A 20,206-nucleotide genomic window follows, 5' to 3' on the forward strand; every position below is an offset into this window, starting at 1 on the left:
TCTGGACAAATGTGCTAAGGAGACCTCCATTAAAGGAAAATTAGGAAAACCTGAACATTATTTATTTGACTAAAGGCTAACATAAAAGAACTTGTGTAATGTAGAGGAATGACAGCTTGTAGGTTTGTGCCTGACAGCATTTCAGTCAGAAATAAAATGCTTTCATTTACAGTGCATTTGTGAAAAATATTTCTTTCAAAGTAGTACAGATCTTCTGCATATAAAAAATGTTTAAAAAAAAACACTTTGCAAAAGGTGCCATCCCCAAAGAGGGAGCACTTAAGTGCCCTGGATAGAAGGAAGCTCTGGATGCCATTTGAGGAAAGATGTCTTCAGAAAAATTACACCCTGAATAAGAGTACACACTGTACCATCTACCCCTCAGGTATCACTTCTTAGTATTTTGTTGGGTTCGATCAAATGTAAGGTCTGAGCCATAAACTGTGTATAGATCTGAGGTTAATGTCCTGTCACTCAATCCTTATTTGAGTCATGAAAGTGTTACGACCAAAGCCAGAGAATTAAACCTTTAAAAAAAAAAACCCCCCAAAAAAAGGAAAATTGTAGCGTTGCTACTGTCAAAAATCACTTTGATCCCTGTAGAAGAACAGCATAGAAATGCACATGGTGTTTTCAGTATGACTGCCAGAACCTGTGCACGATCTCTTAATATTCTAGCATGTATCCCATCTGGCCCAATTGCCTTGACCACTTCAGTTTTGCTAGTTGCGATGATCACCAGGTGGCACCCCCTATTAATCCCCCCACAAGGGCCTCTGAACTCCTCTATATCTGGGGAATAAGAGGTGGAATGAGTGCAGACCCTAGCTCTACACCCTCTGGTCGAGGTCTCCAGCTTAGTCCAGGTAGATAGTCCAGCTGCACAGTGCTGCCTCCTCCTGGGGGAAGGGCAGAATGTACACCCTTGCACTGGGCTGTCAGCAGTGAATCCTCATTCTCCAGATACACTGATAACTTTTGTTTCTGATTTCTCCAAGATGTCCATCAGCTCAGGCTTTTCTTCTCCTTCGGTCGGTAACTCCACATCCATCGGCTGTGGTTGTTCTCTGTACGCTCCTTCCTCCCCCTGGGCCTCTTTCCCATCCAATCAAAATCACCTAGGTTACCTCTGGGAAGCAGTGGTCACACCCCCTCCTGCTTGGTTGCTTTCTGTTTTTGCTCCCAGGGGTCCTCCCAGAGGCTGGGCCCCCTGGGAAATGTTCTCTTGAGGGGTTTTAGGGGCTTCCTGGGACTCCTGATTTTTATTTTTTGTGCCCTGCCTATAACTTCCTATGGTTTTCTGTGGGAATCCGCGGTCTCCTGTATGAGTACCTACTTTCTAACCTCTCCTGGATCATAATACTGGTTCATTTTAAGTTTCTCCTGTAGAGGAGGTAGTATCTTCTTTTCTATCCCAAGACCATAACTCATGCTACTTCACTGAACAACTGTGACCAAGGACTGCTATTGTTACTACAACTTTCCGAAGAAACCGCGTATGAATATGAGACCACAGAGTGGTCCTGATACGAATACTTTTATTGTTAGGTTTATCATGTATGAAAATACAAGAATGGAGAGCATATAATTAACAGGGTATTTCTTATCATCCTGCTACACCAGTACAGGTATGCGGTTCAGTAGCAAAGTGAGCTAAGTTATTTAGAGAGACCAAAATATAAAAAAGTTAGATCGAATGTCCCAGATGACAGAAAAGTACAGTTTCCATTTTAAAAAAAAAAGCTATTTTCTCCTCTTGGGGTGGTATATTATAATACTATATAGCTGAACAGGATCAGCTAATTTCTGAGCTCATCAAGTTAGTTTTACTCTAAAATATTTATAATTACTCTTTCTGTGATTTTTTTTTTTTTTAAGTAAAACTAAAACATTTTTTCTCTTTCACAGTGCCTCCAGACAAGCCTAAAAATTTGACTTGCATTGTATATAATGAATCAAATTTGACATGTACCTGGAACCCTGGAAGGCCCACTTTCCTGAGCACTAATTTCACTTTGAAACATCAATGGTGAATATGACAGTTATGTTAAATTATAATAATAATTGTAGTATCATTGAATAACATTTGTTTATTTTACAGTGTGCAAAGCTATAGCAGCTTTATTTTAAAAAAAATGATGGATATTTTGTTTTGTATTAAAATTAGATGGATTACTTGGATACATTTCCTAGCCCAAACTCCTTACATGCTCATTCATTTACAGGAACCTATGATGAGTAAATGGAGCTGTCTAAATGTTTAATGTCACTGATTGTAATCTGCCTTGTACAATATTGTTGAAAAAATGGAATGTTATTTTTATTTAAAAAAAAAAAAAAAATCATCCTAGTGAAATGGTGTTGAGGAGTTGGAATCAACTTGAAGCTAACGAGTGCTGATGGTCATTTTTCTGAAACAGTCTTTCTTTTTTTTTTTTTTGCGGGGCAGTTGCTATGAAAATTCCTGATTATGTCTCTGCCAAGCTATACTGACAAACCAACTCAGTCTTTTTTTTTTTTTTTAAGAATTTTAAAAATCCCAAGATTTTTCTTTCCCAATCCATTCTACTCTTGTTGCTCCCTCAGTTTTTGCATAACTCTATTGGCCTGTAGAAGCAGGATCCTTATGATGCAGATCTCTTTTCTGCATTTAGGCAGGCTATTAGTTCCCGTGGTGCAACAGAGGCCTTTTTGGAGATCTACCTGACAGAGGGACTTTCTTGGAAGGGGCTATGATACTTTGGTGTTGGGCCCAAAGGCTAACCTCACCAATGTAATTTCTTGGGTGGGCATACTGCAACGCCATGGGCTAAGGCATGAAATGTCAGGCAGTAGCTATCTGGGACATCCTGGGTAGATCTCCTGAGGGGGAAAAGCTGTCTGGAAATAGGAAGAAACGTGAATGCAAATGATGTCCTCTACCAGCTGCAGGGATAGCAACCAACATTTGAATTTGTTACAAGAGCTCTTGGCTGTTCCGTTATAGAGAAAAAAAATCAGAGGGCAAAAAGAGAATAAGAAGAATAGTCAGGATCATCCTTTCCCAAATTGTAAAGAATGGATATATTGTACTAATTTTGGGTCATTATACTTAGTCTTTGAAAGGACAGATTCATAGAGTAAGACTAGGAAGAGGGTGGTAAGGTTTTAGGAATAAGCCAGTCAACCTAAAAAGGAATGTGCAACTAAGATAAACCCTGCAGGCCCGAGCAACACAAAATTGGGGTTCAGCCACATGATAGCCCCTGCAGTTTTAATGCTTGTGAGAACTACACAGAGGGAGACACAGTTGCTATGTTTTTCATATCAAGCATCTGTCTTCATCTTACAATTTGCTCGTACTGCAGGACATCAATTTGCTAAGCTGTGGCCTTGAAATTTTGTATCTAGTCATGAAGCCAATACTGTTCACAGATGTCTTCTTACTTATGCCAGTATTCCGTGAGAATATGAATATATGTACTAGTTAAAATGAAGTCATATCTGACGCCCACCAATCCTATGTCTATGGATTGTGGTAACATCAAATCAAGATTAACTTTTGGATCATATGCGAATGTATGAAGCACAGAGAAGAAAGAAAAGGAATTTGGACTACTAATTCTGGACTGTACTATCTCACTGTGCTGCCCTGCTTGCTGCCATTCATGCAAATTCCACACCCATGAATTTGGCACCCGAGATTTTTCGCAAAGCAAGCTAAGCTCTGGAACTGGGCTCAGCCCAGCTCTGCTGCATTAACTGTGGAGAGTTTTCCGACCTCATACTTGCATAATCTCTTGCAAGCCAAGTCATCCTCATGCGTCCTTGCCTGCATAACTTAACAGAGGCTTCTGTAAGTTCTGGGTCTGCTGCCCTGAAACCGTGGTGTTAACATGGCATTTGTTGCTGAAGGCCCAGCTGGCTGCCTGCCATGCTGAGACAGGACCCTGATTTTCCTGAGGGAAAATCCAATAGCTGCAACAGAATTGGCCTAACATAAATTGGTGTAATCCTTTCTTGATGGATGGCACATGTCTTGAAGGGCCATAAAATAATTTATAACTGGGGCTCTCTTCACACTTCATTCCCCTTTCCTGAGTCCCCAAGGGGCGGGTCCTTTCTATGGGGATGAAGGCTAATCACCTTGGCCCAGACAGTAGTGCTCTCCTTTGTGTTTGTGTTACCATAGCTCTTTGAGGTTGGGACACTTACAAACCAAGCAGGACTCACTAGATGGGTGTTCAAATTAAAGTTTATTGTAATTCCTTTTAAAAGTATCAATAGATGCAAAACATAAAGTATTCAGATTCTTCCAGTGTTCCAGATTTACATGAGACAGCATTCAAATGCTTAAGTCTGTGGAAATGTCCCTCAAGGCAGGGGCTTGTAACAGTGGTATCCTCCATAGTAAGGAAAAATGATTATCCCAAAGTGGCTGGGGAATCTTAATAGTGACCGGATCCCTTCTCATAGTACCTGAGGTCCACGTTGAATCCTGAACTTCACCTGGCAATGTTCTGTGTTCAAGGGTGGAAACGTTGGTTGGGGGTCTCCTGATGTTTCTCCTTTGATAATTCCTCTTCAAAAGATAGTAGCTGGCCTTCCAGGAGGAAAGGCCTGTACTGAAAATAGTTACCAAAAGTCTCCAGTTCAGGGGTAGAGGGGGCAGAAAAAATTTCCCTTTCCCCAATGATGGAAAAAATCAACTTGAAACAACTTGAGAGGATCTCTTCTCACACTGGGTGCTGCAACCTCCTCATATGCTGGTTGAACAGGTATACAGTTCCTCCTGACTACCCTGAGCAGGGGATTCAGCCTGCTAGAAATGGAATAGGTTGATTGCAGAGAACCTGGAAAAACTGTAAAATGCTTCCTCAATAACAGTCTTTCTCCAGCCCTGTTACAAGAAATGGCAAGGAATGTGCCTCTCTGCTCCTTTGTCAGAGAGCACACATAAAGCTCAACCTTCCTTTTCAAAAGCAAACTACATCTGCTCTGCTCTTACCTAATCTAGCTCCCCCTTGTGCTTAAGGAACGTCCAATTCCAATCGAACTCTGGGGGAGATGCTGTAATTAATGTTTTCCGCAGATAAGCAGTCTGAATTAGCCATGACTTGTGAGGATTGTCCTCCGGTCCTCTAAGTGGCGGAGCTCCTCAAAGCACACAGAGCTTCTCCGGCTCTGTTTTCTCCCCCCCCCCCCCCCCCCCCAGGGATTACCCTGCGACATGAAGAAGAAGAGGAGAAGCAGCTGGAAGAACAGAGCAGTCCTTCCCCGGGCCCATCTGGGGCACCTGAGTCTGGGAACTGAGAGGCCTTCCACGGAGTCCTCCTGGTAACTAGGGGAGTTTAATCCAGTGTCCCCAGGCCGTCGTATGCACTGCTGACCCGACGCAGGAAGAAAGTATCTTCAGCGGAGCAACCCTCCTCTGGGCCCCATTTGGATTACCTGAGAGCAGGAATTAAGAGGCCCTCCACAGATGGCCTCCTGGCGACCAAGGGGAGCCTTTATTTACTGCCCCCACGTCATCGCCGCATGCACTGCTAGTCTGCCGGCATAGAGTCCTGATATGAGCCAACCGATGCAGTCCAGTCCCAATGCTGGTGCACAGGCTGACACAGTACAAGTGCGGTGCAACTGCAACACCGGTGCATTAGGGGTCCCGATGCCGGCGTATCGAGTCAACCAGTGCGTTGAGACGGCCGATGTGGGTGCTATCAATGCTGGCCCTCCAAGGCCACTAAATCCGGCGCCGATGACACCGGGCCTTTCAGACCAGGGAGTGAAGGAGAAACCTAATGATTGGAGCAGTGGGCTATAGCCATAAAAACCATGAGTCAAATCCCACTGCTACTTCTCGAGTGAGCCCATTTTTCTCTTAAGAACTGCCAGTGGGAGGATGATCATGGCCGATGCCGAGGAATTTGGGCCATCCTGCAGCCACTGGTGCATTGGGGTACCTAGCAGCACACCACTTTGGCTATACCCGATCTCCTGGTCTCGGAAGCCAAGCAGGTTGGACTGCACCCAGCCCATTTCCCAAGGGGCGCTCGCCAGGGGGAGAGTCAACCCGAATGCAGCGCCAGGCAACGGCATCATACCCTCAGGAGCCACGGGAAAAGGGTTCGGATTGGCTCCCAATGTGAAGGGAGCGTACCCGGACTCAGTTTTCAGTCTGGGGGTTCTGCCTCCCAGGAGCCCTCCAGACATCAGGGGCCTGTGGGGGCATTGGGACATCGGCAGAGTCAACCACCTTGTCTTCTATAAGGCGCAGCAGGACTCCTGCAACATCCCGCTAGCAGACCTCACGGCCAGGCGAGCCTCACAATTGCCATGGTATTCTCGAGCAAGCCACTTGCCCGCTGTGTCTCGGATGCAAACTTCTGGGACCAGTCACCATGAAGGGCTATGGCCCCAGAGAGGAATGAGTTAATCTTCAGGCAACTGTATGACCAGTGCCTCCTTTGGAGATTGGAGAAGATACTTCCATTTAATCAAACACCCCCACGGGGGGTGAGGATAGGTATCTAGGTGACTCCACACAGCGTGCACTCCAGGCGGGGCACTGACTGCAGGTGCCACAGTATGTAGAAATGCCTCCAACTCTCAAGAACCCAGGTTACCACTGCCACTCTGAACACTAGCTCCTGTATGCTGCAGTGGTCTGGAACCACCATGACCAGACAGGTGGCAGGACTTGTTATAGTACTATCAGTCCTGGTAGCCCAGCGGTGTTAGTAGCCCATCTTAAGGATAGGAGGTACAGAGGCTGCCTTGCCAAACAGCAGACTGCAGGGGACCCTGGTCCTTTTGTTTTTTTTCTTCACCCTCTCCTCAACCCGCAGGTCACTGTTGATGCAGGGAAGTGAGAGGCTCACTCACCAACTATAGGACAACCTGCAGGGACATGACCTATAGTGAAGCCTCTACCCGGGCAGGAAGGGACCCCAGTGGAAGTTGCACTGGGTGCATCTAGTCAGTTAGACCACATCCACCTTTTTCGAGTAGGTAAGATACCCACATGAGGGGATGGCAACCCAGAACTGATGGTCAGACTGGGAGAACACCTAGAGTGTACACTGTCTGCAGTTAAGGGGGGAAAGGAAGAAACAAACAGTAATATCACATAACAAACATTTGACAGCTCCCTCCACATGGAAGGTGGTCGTTGTCTACCCAGACAGCCAGCATAAGGAAGGGAAGGCTGGTTCCTGGGCCTACCAAAAAGCCCTACCCAGCTGGAAGGCGGACAGCCTCTCTAAGCCAGAGGCCACTCATTGATTTCCACCATCAAGAGTGATGGGAAAGGCCACAGATTGTGTTCCGGAGCCACAGCACCTACTGCAGGCACAGAACACCTTCTCTGATTCGCCAGGGCACTACCATCCACCCCCCTCCTCCCATCTCACTCGTGTCAAGGACCATCCAAAGGTATACCATGAAGAAGCAGAATACATGCTTGTACTTTAGGAGTACCTGACCGCTCTGAGACGCCGTCAGGTCCACCTACCCATTGGACAGTTGGAGCTCTCGAGCATGCGAGAGACTTGCCGGATCAAGGGGGATCCCATTTCTCCACCTCATGTGTCACCTCTACATCCACGAGCGGGGTCAGTGAAAGGACCATATCTTCTCTTACTGCTGTAGATCTGGAGGTGTGGGCCCTAAGGAAAGTTCCACTAGGAGGAACTACCAGGTTGAATGGATCAGACATTCAGAGAAATGTAAGACACAAAGCGCCCCCCCCCCCCCCCGCTCCCAGGAATGCCTCTCAGAATACTCCACTCACACAGGATTAACAGCATCTATCAAAGCTCATTTCAGCACCATCGCAGCATACCGCTACCCACATGTGAAATATCAGTGTTAGTCATCCTTGGGTTTCCGGGTTCATGAGGGGCATCTCGAGGCTTCCTCTGGTCGACCTGAGAAGTTCTTCCTCTGGTCCCCCTCACCTTCAGTGGGCGAGTAAGGAGTTACAAGCGTGGATCCATCACACCAGGAGCCTCACTGTAAGAAGCTGGTAACACGACGTATCCTCCTTCCTCCCTGAGGTTGTCTGCGTGGACAGCTGACCCAGGCGTTCACCGTGTCGACCTCCTTCAGGGACGGCTTCACACAGCGTGCTGCAGACTGACCTGTCTGGTTGCAAGCAGAATGTACATTTGGTGGCCACAACTTTCATCTCTTCAGTTCCTTCAGCTCGGTTGCCAAGGCTCTCGGTCTCCAGAAGGTTTTCATTTGGATCGCTCTGCGTAGCTTGTTCTATTCCAATGAGGCTCAGGGTCTGGGCCACTGCACCAAAGCCATTAGCTCAGAGTGAGGGCGAAGTCCTTCATCCACTAGGCACAGGGCCTACCCTGAACACCTATGAGGCCACCACAAGGCCATCATTGCATTCCTGCACTTCAAACCACAACCTCAGCCAGCAGGTGAAGAGACTGTCCGCAACCATGTGCCAGGTTGAGTGCATATCCCTGAGGCTGGATGTGATGGGGCACCACTTCTAGACTGCCCTGGGCAGTGCTCATTCCTAAAGCTAGGGACTCCCCACAAGTTATGGCTAATTCAGACTGCTTATCTGTGGAAAAAGCAAGTTTGCTTACCATAAACGGTGTTTTCTGTGGATAGCAGGATGAATTAGCCATTTATACCGCCCGCCTCCCCGAACAGTCTCCATCCCAGTTCCACCTAACGCTTGGATAACAGACTGGGGCAGGCTGGGTGTCACATGGTATATGGTACCCATCATGCACACAGGACAAAGCTCTGCAGGGATCGTCCTCCGAGGACTGGAGGACGATCCCTGCAAGTCATGGCTAATTTATCCTGCTGTCCACGAAAAACACCATTTGCGGTAAGCAAACTTGCTTGTTTGTCCCTCTGCAGCTGACTATGCAAAGGCTGGGACTAGGGACATCTAGTGGAGACCCCAAGGGGGTCCCTAAACTGGTTAAATTACTCCTTTAAGCTGGGAATGGTTTAATTGGCATTGCATTTGACAAGTGCTTGTTAACCTTTGAGTTAAATGCAGGGGTTTGGATAACCTTTGCAACAAGAGTGCTTTGATCTGTAAAAATCAGACATGTAAAAATATCTACCATATACCATTGTATATTTTATGCTGCTACAATAAAAACTGTTTAACTCCCTCAAGAAAAGGTGTAGGCATTCTGTTCTCTCTACATGACCTTGGATCTTATTTTATCAGATTTAAATATCCAATAAAATATGTAAGACTAAAATCTCTTACAGGGGCAGGTGAGGATAAAGCACCCAGGGTAGAATCCAGTGTGAGCAGGGAAAGATCTTAGACTCCTCTATTGAGCATTCTAAGATGAAGCCTTTTCAAAAGACTGCTGTTTCACAGGATACATAAGATATGCCTTGCCGGATCAGACCAAGGTCCATCAGACTGAGCATCCTGTCTCCAACAGTGATGGGTCTGGATCACAAGTACCCAGCAGTCTACCTGACTAATAACTATTTGTGGACACTTCCTGCAGTAAAAATCCAAACTTTGAAACTGTGCTGTGACCACATCCTTTGCCAACAGATTCCACAGCTTGATTGTGTGCCGAATGAAAAAAAAAAAAAGCTTTCTACAATTTTTTTAAATTCTGCTGGTTGAGTCATGGTATGTCCTCTTGTTTAGTATTTGAAAGCATAAATATCCATCCCCTATTTGCCTGTTACACCCCACTTGTGATTTTATGAACTTTTATTGTAGGGGTAGGCAACTCTGGATATCTACAATGAATATGCATGAGATTATATTTGTATACAGTGGAAACAGTGCATGCAGATATACATCATGCATATTAATTATGGATATGCTGAAAACCAGACTTGTTTGTGACCCTCCAGGACCGAAGTTGCCTACCCCTGCTCTATCATATCCCTTCTGTCCTCTCTTTCCAAGCTGTGAGCCCTAACCTATTTACAGGTCGATCCAGTATCGTCCGCTCGAGGATTGCCCGTCTGTAACGTGCTCGTAGCGCACAATTCGGGCGCGCAAGGCAATTCGGCGATACAGTCTCCAGTTTCACGTGTCCGTATCGCTTCTGAAAACAGACGCATAACCCTTTCCGCACCCGGCATGTAAATGAACGAAAAAGCTGTATAATGAAGGAATTAGCTATTCCCCTGCGATACTGTAACGGGCGCTGATATTATCTCCTCCATAACCCGCTGTTTCTGCCGCGGCCTTAACCTGCTAGTTTACCGCCTCCCCCTAGTAGGAGTTAGTGTAGTGTAGTGTAGGGTAAAAACATTGCTTACCCGCCCTGGTCCCGTCCGGTCTCCTGCAGCCCCGTCCGGACCGGACGGGGCTGCAGGAGACCGGACGGGACCAGGGCAAAAAAAAACAAACGAAAAAGTAGCAAGGCTCGGCCTGCTATGGTAAGTTAAAAAGTGTAAAAAACAAAAACCTGTGTGTTATATAAAAAAATAAAACAATTTTAAATACCTGTCGGAGGGCCGTGGGTCCCGGTGGGCGGCGGGCAGCCATCAGCGGCATCCGGTAGTCCCTTCTCCCTTCCTCCCTCCCTCCCCTGCCTGGATGAGCGCCAAATCGCACGGCGGGTCGGCAGCGGGGGGGGGGGGGGGCGGCAGCAGGATCCGGGAGCGGCGGGTAGGCGGCAGCGGGGTCCGGGGGGGCAGCGGCAGCGGGGTCCGGGGGTGGCAGCGAGATCCGGGGAGCCAGCAGCGGCAGCATGTTCGATCGGGTAGGCAGCTAGGTGGCAAAGTAAAGATGGCCGCCTGCACGGGAAAATCATGCAATTGGCCGCTGAAGACGTGACGTCACGACGTTTGGCGTCACGGGGTGTGACGTCACGTCTTCAGCGGCCAATTGCCACCTAGCTGCCTGCCCGATCGAACATGCTGCCGCTGCTGGCTCCCCGGACCCCGCTGCCGCCTACCCGCCGCTCCCGGATCCTGCTGCCGCCCCCCCCGCTGCCGCCCCCCCCCCCCCCCCCCCGCTGCCGACCCGCCCGTGCGATTTTGGTGCTCATCCAGGCAGGGGAGGGAGGGAGGAAGGGAGAAGGGACTACCGGATGCCGCTGATGGCTGCCCGCCGCCCACCGGGACCCACAGCCCTCCGACAGGTATTTAAAATTGTTTTATTTTTTTATATAACACACAGGTTTTTTGTTTTTTACACTTTTTAAACTTTTTTACACTTCCTGGTGCCTGTCATTTCAAATGTCATTTGAAATGACAGGCACCAGCGCACCCAGGTTACTGTATAGGCGCTGTTACAGCGCCTATACAGTAAAATGGGTTGCGCGGGCATAACCCTTCCCTAACGCTTCACAGCCGCGGCATGCATTTGCATGCGATTAGAGGAGAGTATCGGGGAGTTAGTGAAGAGAACTGTGCGTGCGGGGAGGAAGGGTGCGCCTGACACTACCTCACTGTTTTTACCGCGGCCTTACTGGATCGACCTGTTAGTCTTTTAGTCTCTGTACTTTGTCTGATTTCACTATGACGTTTTGAATGGAGCAACCAGAACTGCACCCAATACTCAAAGTGCAGTTGTACAGTAAATCAGTACAGAGGCACTATGATATTCTCAGTTTTATTCTTCTTTCCTCTACATAGAATTCCTAACATTGTTTATTTGACCACTGCCACCACACACTGAGCTAAGTATTTCAAAGTATTGTCCACAAGGAAAGGAAAGAGGCAAGGTCTCTTATCCCTTTTTATCCAGAATCCTTGCAGTTTTTGACTCTGTCCAGAACTGTGAAGGGACCTTCTGAATTTCTTTAATATCCTAGAAGGCAACTGGACTGCTCCCCCTTCCCCCCCCCCCCCCCCCCCCTTTCGTCTTGTCAACTTTTTGTTAGTTTCATGCAAACTCTTTTCTTGGAAAATTGAGTTGTAGCTCTCCCTTTGTCACCTATCCAGAGGCTTTTTGCAGCAATACCTTTTTTGAAATAAAATTTGTTTTATATTTCCGATTGTCCTTTTGCCCTCCATACTTTTCCCCTTTTTCACCTATGCCTTGCAATTCTGCCTCTGCATCTTAAAAAGGAAGTAATAAGCCAAAGGCCAGTCCTTTATCCAAAGCCATAATCTTTGCTTGGAAATTGAGGTACATTAATGTACAAGAGCTATTCAGCCAGAGTAATGGAAAGAGTTCCATACAGAAAGTGTTTTGTCATTGGGTAAAGTTTGGTTTCTCATGTCAGGAAAAGAACATCTGTTAAACCTTTTTAGAAATTTATTTTGGAATTTTTGTTTAATGGTTTTGATAGAAATCTAAACGTAGCCAGGTTAAGTGTGCAAATAGCAGTAATGTCAGCAATGTGAGGTTTAAGCTGTTACAATGAGGGTTGGAATAGAAAGAGCAAGCAGTCAGTTTGTTCCCACAAAGATCTCTCTCTCTCAAGTCAATTCAAAGAGGATTTATGATGATTCCTGGTTGGAGTGATATTCCTTCCGAAGAATTTCATCTTTATAGCAAGGTAACTGCATATGTAGCCAGCCCTACATCAGTTGACATATTTCAGAAATCTGCAGCTACTCCTGTCCCACAGCTGGCAGAGGTGGTATACATTTCTATTAACAGCATGACAAACTTGTGATGCTGAGCACAGTTTCAGCATACATAAGCTCATATACTCAGAAAGATGACAAGGACTTCATAAGAAAATATAAAAAGGATAGTCGTATTGTATGTGAATCCAAAACAGAAGTTAACATCTCACAGTTAATATTGTAACTTTGTGTCTTTACTTCATAAATAGTTGTTTTTACATGGAAAATATATTTGTGTATAGTTTAATTTTTTAGAAACAATGGGCCTGATTTTCAAAAGCATTTACTTGCTTAAAATTGGGTTTTACAAGTATAAATGCGCTTTATCCTTGTAATTAGGCTTTTGAAAATGGTTACAATATATGCCATTGAATTGTCCATAGGATTTACCTACATTAAATGCACTTAATGCAGATAAATGGCTTTTGAAAATTGTTATGATAGTATGTTACATTTACATGCATAAAACCTTTGAAAATTCACCTGAATGTGTGAAAGGTTTTCAATAAAAATGATTTTCATAGTGAGAGATGTAAAATAGTATGCAAAATTATGCAAATTAGCTACAGAATTGCAGCATATTTTTTTAAAATTTGCCACATAATTTTCTAATCCTTGCCACAGAATCCTGAAAAAACTGATGCAAGAAAACTAGGGGCTGTGGCTAAAGAAGATTTTCTTCTAACTGCTCATTCTTTGTGTTGGTCTGTTGGTAGTCTAGCACAAACCCACCTTGTTTAGTGTGTGAACAGATGTGGGCTTGGTATAAGTATACTGAACTTGTACTGATATTACTTGTCAGTCTTTGCTCTCTATTCATGTGCTACCACATTGTTGGGTTGTGCTTGGGCTGAACACAAGGGATTCTGTGAGGAGTGATGCATCATGAGAGCTCTTCCTAAGACTGATATTAAGTCTACAGTCAGAAATTGGTTATGTTTCTGTACTTGGTTCAGGTTGCCAAGAGACTAATAGAGAAGTAGCTAAAAGAAATTAATCTAATAAGGGCTGCGTTTTAACATTATAACCAGTATATAAAATAGCTTTTCATTAATGGTATTTTAGTGGCAAACTCAGTTTTAAGCTTCCCATGTGCCATCATACTAACAGCTCTTCAGTTTCATTTATTCTCCTAGGACAAGTAGGATGGTAGTCCTCACTATGGGTGACATCATCAGATGGAGCCCAGCACAGAAAACTTTTGTCAAAGTTTCTAGAAACCTTTGCCCTCCAAGTTTCTAGAAACTTTGACTGGCACACTGAGCATGCCACTATCCGCGCGTCCATACAAGGTCCCCCTTCAGTCCCCTGCAGTTGCCTTGCAGTTCATGGAGCTCTGCTGTATTTTTGCCTTTTGTGCTTAAAATCGGAATTTTTTCCCCATTTCATCGACTGTGTCGGTGTCTCTCCTTGGCACGGTAGATAAAAATATTTTTCCTCCTTTTTCGCAGTCTATTCTCGGCGTCCCATGTCTGTGGCCCCCAGTCATAGACTCCGTGCTGGTTGTTTTTCATGGCATCGTCCAGCATTCGTCGGTGCCCCCAGTGCCCGCAGACCATGTCATCACAGATCCGCATGAGGTTTGCATCCTCTGCCTAGGGGCCTCACATGATGTCAGAGGGTGCCAGCTGTGTGACCGGATGACCCCAAGGGCTGTTGTGCTCGACTCGATAAAATGGAGAAAATTTTTGGTCCCAAAAAGTCCGCTCCATCGATACCTGGGGGTCGAAGGGAGCCTCTCAATACGCTCCCTCTCACTACCTCTCCAACTACATCTTCTAAAGACCGAGAGAACGATGATCGGTCTTCCATGATCTCACTGGGTTCCAGGACATTGGGATCTTCTGCCTCCTCGGCGCCATGTTAAAACCAGGCCGAGCACCGTGTGAGATCCCACAAGCATAGACACCAGTTGCCGTCAGCACTTGGCTCCGGTTCCATGCGGTACAGGTGGCTGCCATGCTGCCACCGAAGCGACCCCAGGGTTTGGAGGCTCCATCCTCCGATAAACCTGGAAGTATAAAGGCATTCCCCACCAATATCTGTGCCAGGCACCGTGCCTCCTCGGAGAACAGAGGAGGCACAGGTGGCGTCTCGTCCCCCTCCCTCAGTCCTGGCCTCACGGACTTTCAGGAGGAGGTAGACTGAGGGGTGCAGAGTGTGGTGCTCCGAGCTCTGCGGAGCGTTGAGCCGCCCCTGCCACCAGTCCCCATACTGGTGCCAGAGCCTCCACCATCTATTTTGGCACCCCTACTCAAGCATCTGGACGTCCTCCTTGGCGCCCTTCCGACGCAACCGGTGCCTGAGGGACCCTCTGTTCCTCAGCGGCCACCGATGCCCCCCTCAGGAGCAATTCCCATCATTGGGTCCTCCAAGGAAGGAAGATGAGGCAGGTGCCATGCTCTTGACGCTCTGGTTGCCCAAGCCTTTGCCCGGGCCCTCTGGCCTCCTGTGGCCCCCCCGGTTCCCCCGTTACCAGTGGGTCCATTGATTCCCTTGGTGCCTTCGAGATCCTCAGAGCCCGGGGCTAGGAATTTCTAGAGGCCTCAACCGCGTACTTCCCATAATGGCCTCGGTGAGAAAGAAGGCCCTTATGACCCGTGGAGAACAACTCTTCGCAGTCCTCATCCGAATTCTCAGACTATCCCCTCTTCGAGCATTCCCCACCCGAGGAAAGATGTCTGTCTCTCCCCAGAGGACCTCTCCTTTGCGGGGTTCGTCAGGGCCGTGGCTGAAGCTATCCCCTTCCAGTTTCTCACAGAGGAGGATATGCGACATAAGATGTTGGAGGTCCTCCAATTTGTTGATGCTGCTAAGGAAATAGTGGCTGTTCCCATTCATGACATCTATAAGGAGCTTCTCCTTCGAATGTGGGAACATCCAATCTCCATTGCTCCAGTGAATAGGAAGGTAGACACCACTTACTTGGTGCATCAGACTGTAGGATTTGAGGTGTCACCTCCCTCAGTAGTCTGTGGTTATGGAGTCCACCTTTCAAGAAGGCCAAGCGCTCCCGCCCCTATGCCTCTGCCCCTCCAGGGCAAGAACATAGGGAGCTGGATGCTTTGGGTAGGAAGATTTTTCAGGGCACTATGATCATCGCTTATATCGCTTCCTACCAGTTGTATATGACCCAGTACAATCAAAACCTGTGGAAACAGGTCCAGGAACTTACAGAAAGCCTGCCGCAACAGGACTCGCTTTCTGCCATTGTCCTGCAGGGTCTGGAGACTGTAAACAAAGGTGAGATCCACCTACGATGTCTTTGAGACAGCAGCCCAGGTGGCCACCGTGGGCATCGGTGCCTGTAGGTGGCCTGGCTCCGGTGTGCCGACCTCCATCCAGAGGTGCAGGAGAAGCTGGCTGACCTCCCTTGCACAGGTGACATCCGTTTTGGAGACAAGGTCAGAGATGTGTTGGCTCAGTTAAAGGACCATCATGAAATCCTCCAGCAGCTCTCCGCTAGTGCTTCAGATGCACCTTCCTCTGCCAGGAAGTCTTCCAGACCAAGCTCCAGGAAGACCTTTTACTAGTGACCATGTAAATGGCTTCCAAACACAAGGTCACTGGACTGCTCAGGAAGTTGTCTGACAGATAAACCACTTAGAGCTTTGGGCAATTCATTATGCCCTCTGGGCATTCTGGGACCGGTTGTCACACAAGGAAGTCCTGATTCGGATGGACAACCACGTCGCGATGTGGTATATCAACAAGGGAGGCACGGAATCGTTCCTCCTCTATTGGGAGGCAGTGCAGGGCCCAGTGACCTTGGTCGTGGGCCCTGTTGCAGAAGATGTCACTGCGAGCGACGTACCTGCCCAGGACTCTGAACGTGCTGGCAGACCAGCTCCTTTCAGCCACACAAGTGGTCCTTGAATCTGGCAGTAGTGGCCTGGATTTTTCACTGGTGGAGAACCCCGGATGTGGACTTCGCCTCCCTGGACAACTGCAAAGTGAGCAATTTTTGCTTCCTGATCACATGGGACGGTTGTCCAACCTCCGCCTTCTCCCTTCATTGGGGGAAGGGCCTCCTGTACAAATATCTCCCTCTCCAGCTCCTCTTGAAGACTCTCTCTCCTGAAGCTTCAACAGGACCAGGGGACCATGATACTCATGGCACCCTACTGGCCCCGGCAGGTCTGGTTCCCTCTCTTTGGGATCTGTCGATCAGGGATCCCATCTGGCTGGGGACCTTGCCTGATCTGATAACTCAGAACCAGGGCACTCTACACCATCCAAACCTCCAGGCATTGGCCTTGATGGTATGGATGTTGAGCGCCTAGTCCTTCAGCCCCTGAACCTCTCGGAAAGCGTCTTCCAGGTGCTGGTGGCTTCAGAAAGCTTTCCACCAGTAAGTCTTACAGGTTAAAATGGAGAAGATTCTCCACCTGGTGTGCGTGGCATGGCTTGGATCCATTCACATGCACCCTTCCCCCAGTTCTTAAGCTATTTTGTGGCACCTTTCAGAGTCTGGGCTTCAGACCAGCTCAGTCAGGGTTCATCTCAGTGCCATTAGTGCGTACCATCAGGGTGATGCTGGCACACCCATATCGGTGCAGCCTTTAATGGGTTGCTTTGAGGGGTCTACTTCAGCTGAAGCCCCTCTTCAGCCTCCTGTTGCATCCTGGAACCTCAACATTATCTTGGCGTGGCTCATGTGTCCTCCCTTCAAGCCTTTGCGCTTCTGTGACCTGAGGTTCCTCACCTGGAAAGTAATATTCCTAGTGGCGGTCACTTTGGCTCACAGTCAGTGAGCTTCAGGCCTTGGTTACGTACCTGCCAAACACGAGGTTGTTCCATGATTATGTGGTCTTGCATACACACCCCAAGTTCCTGCCAAAGGTCGTGACTGATTTCCATATCAATTAGTCCATTGTTTTATCCACCTTTTTTCCCAGGCCTCATTCCCATCCTCTTCATACTTTGGATTGCAAGAGGGCTTTGGCTTTCTATTAGAATGCACAGCCGGTCACAGTCAATCCACTCAACTGTTTCTTTCTATACCAATAGATTGGGAGTGGTGGTGGGTAAACAGACCCTGTCTAACTGGCGTGTGGATTGCATCGCCTTCTGCTATGCACAGGCGGGCCTTCAGCTTGCAGGCCAAATCAATGCTCACTCTGTGTGTGCCATGGCGAATTCGGTGGCTCACCTGTGAGCAGTTCCCATCACCGAAATTTGTCGGACAGCGACATGGAGTTCCCTGCACATGTTCGCTGCCCACTACTGCTTGGACAAGGATGGTCGTCAAGACAGTGCCTTCAGCCAATCTGCCCTACACAATCTTTTCCAGGCTTAGACCCAACTCTTCCTGTCTAGGGCCTCCTAGTTGGAACCAGGCTCTCTCCCTATTGACCAACAATACTGCAGTTGTTGTGCCCGTTGGCATCTTGTTCAGTAGCTGTTGGTCTTAGTTATTGCCAGGGACAGCCTGGAGCTTGGTATTCACCCATATGTGAGGACTACCATCCTGTTTGTCCTAGGAGAAAGCGCAGTTGCTTACCTGTAACAGGTGTTCTCCTAGGATAGCAGGATGTTAGTCCTCAGGAAACCTGCCCGCCACCCCGCGGATTGGGTTCTCATTTTGTTTTTATCTTTTCACTCGTATTTTTACTATGTACGAGACTGAAGGGAGACCTTGCGTGGATGTGCAGATATTGGCATGCTGGGCATGCTCCGTGTGCCAGTTAAAGTTTCTAGTGCCAGACTCCATCTGATGATGTCACCCATATGGGAGGACTAACATCCTGCTGTCCTAGGAGAGTACCTGTTACAGGTAAGCCACTGCTTTTTTTGTTGTCAACCAAGAACATTCCCCAGACTGCCCCACTCAACAGCTGATCACTTATTTTAATTGTATTTCTCTCCCACCTGTACAATCTACTTTGATATTTTTCCTGTTTTCACAAACTTCAACACCCATTTGCTTCATGCTTTGTGCCTAGTTAGATTTATGGACCATTATCCAAGTTTTTGTGTGTTGATGTTGTTGCTCACCAGCTGGTTAAATTGCATGATTCTTCTTTGCAAAACCACAAGGTTTCAATAGCTCAGCAATAAAGGGTTTTTTTTTTCTTCAAAAGATTTATTCATTCCTTGCATTATTGATTTTCCTTACTATGGCTAAGAAGAAAGCTAGCAGCTTGGAACGACAGACTTTTTTTCCCTCATGAATCATCACTTCAGATGCTACAAATAGGTGCCAAGAACAATTCATGCCCAGCAGGAGAGGTTCCTGTCCAGGCATCTTGCCTAGATTAAGTCCAGCTTGAAGCTGGCCTTGAAAACCCAGAGAGCCAACTATGAACATAAAAAATAAGAAATTGCCATACTGAGTTGGCCTGAGGGTCCATCAAGCCCAGCATCCTGTTTCTAACAGTGGCCAATCCAAGTTACAAGTACCTGGCAAATGCCCAAATAGCAAATAAATCCCATGCTACTAATGCCAGTAATAAGTAATATGGTTATGACCATGGCTAGTCCTCATTGAAGCAGTCATCCACCACTTTGATGCCTCAGACTATGGATAGGCCCAGCACAAATCCTGATCTCCCTAATGGAATGATGTCAAAACTTGTATGTGCCAAGTGTCTACACACAGCACCTAGGACGTGGTAGATGTTATGTAGGCTCAAAAGCAGCTGCACTTGGAGGATCCCCCAGACCAAGCCACACCAGGCTAAGGGCTGCCGACAAGACTTAAAACAGCACCTTCACGTGGCATTTAAGAATGCACAGTCCAGTATGAGGCGTAACCTGATCTAACCAGTGGTGACGTTTAGGACACAGAACCAAGATCTCTGCAGCTTTCTTTCAGTGATTTGAATGCACAAAGTTATCTGCCAGTGCTGATTGGTCATTTGAATGATCCACTCTGTGTTGTCATCATAGCTGTCGGGTGCATCAACACCAGATCAGTATTGATGCCAATATCAACTACATTGAGAGTGAAGTCTACCTCTTGCAACGGTTTGAGCAGTGACCATGTATACATTAATCTTAATAGGATTGGACCAGGGATCTTTGGCAAACATATGCATCCCACCTAGTTTAACCATTGCAGTGATGGATATTTGGCAGGTGCCACAGACCACAGCTCCCTTCAGAATCCAAAATTCATACACCCTATGTCTGGCCAGTAGATATCACCATTCAGCCGTGGCTGAGACTCCCTCCATCCGCAGGGATGTGAACATTTCCTTCACAGTATCCCCATACCTGGTTAATATAGGGAGCAGAAGCCTGACCCAGGATTCGAATCTTGTTTTTTTGAATGGCAGAGCACAGGTAAGCCAGAGGGCAGATGTACATCATCTAAAGGCCTTCAGAAATCAGCTGACCAGAAAATTGTCCTAGTATAAACAGGCACCAGGTAGTCATGTTCTACTGAAACAAAGAATTATGGCAACCCATCTCCTTTGTCAGGAAGATATCAAGATATAGAACTGAGCATTCTGTCATGGGATAACTTACGAGCTGCTTTTCCATGTTAATGAAGTAATGGAACGTTCTAGTTCTGCAGCCCCTAACTTATCTATTAATTGTGAAGCTTTTGTTGTTTTTTGTTTTGTGTTTTGTTTTGTTTTGTTTTTTAATTTTAAGGTTAAATCACCTTTTTGATACCAGGCCTGATAGCTAAGGAGCTCACCAGTTCCTCAATTGTTCAGGAGAGGTGGGA

The 20,206-nt window shown here is 47.0% G+C and overlaps 1 protein-coding gene across 9 annotated transcripts in view; it reads left to right on the forward strand.

Moving 5' to 3' along the window:
- Positions 1-20,206, forward strand: part of IL6ST (interleukin 6 signal transducer) — a 247,773-nt gene that overhangs the window by 99,229 nt on the left and 128,338 nt on the right. For all 9 annotated transcript variants that reach the window (XM_029576964.1, XM_029576954.1, XM_029576992.1 and 6 more), the window contains one exon: positions 1,909-2,029. In XM_029576964.1, coding sequence (XP_029432824.1) covers positions 1,909-2,029 — 121 coding nt within the window. The remainder of the gene's footprint in view (positions 1-1,908; positions 2,030-20,206) is intronic.

Source organism: Rhinatrema bivittatum, chromosome 1 (genome assembly GCF_901001135.1).
Source record: "Rhinatrema bivittatum chromosome 1, aRhiBiv1.1, whole genome shotgun sequence".
In the NCBI taxonomy this organism is placed as follows: domain Eukaryota; kingdom Metazoa; phylum Chordata; class Amphibia; order Gymnophiona; family Rhinatrematidae; genus Rhinatrema; species Rhinatrema bivittatum.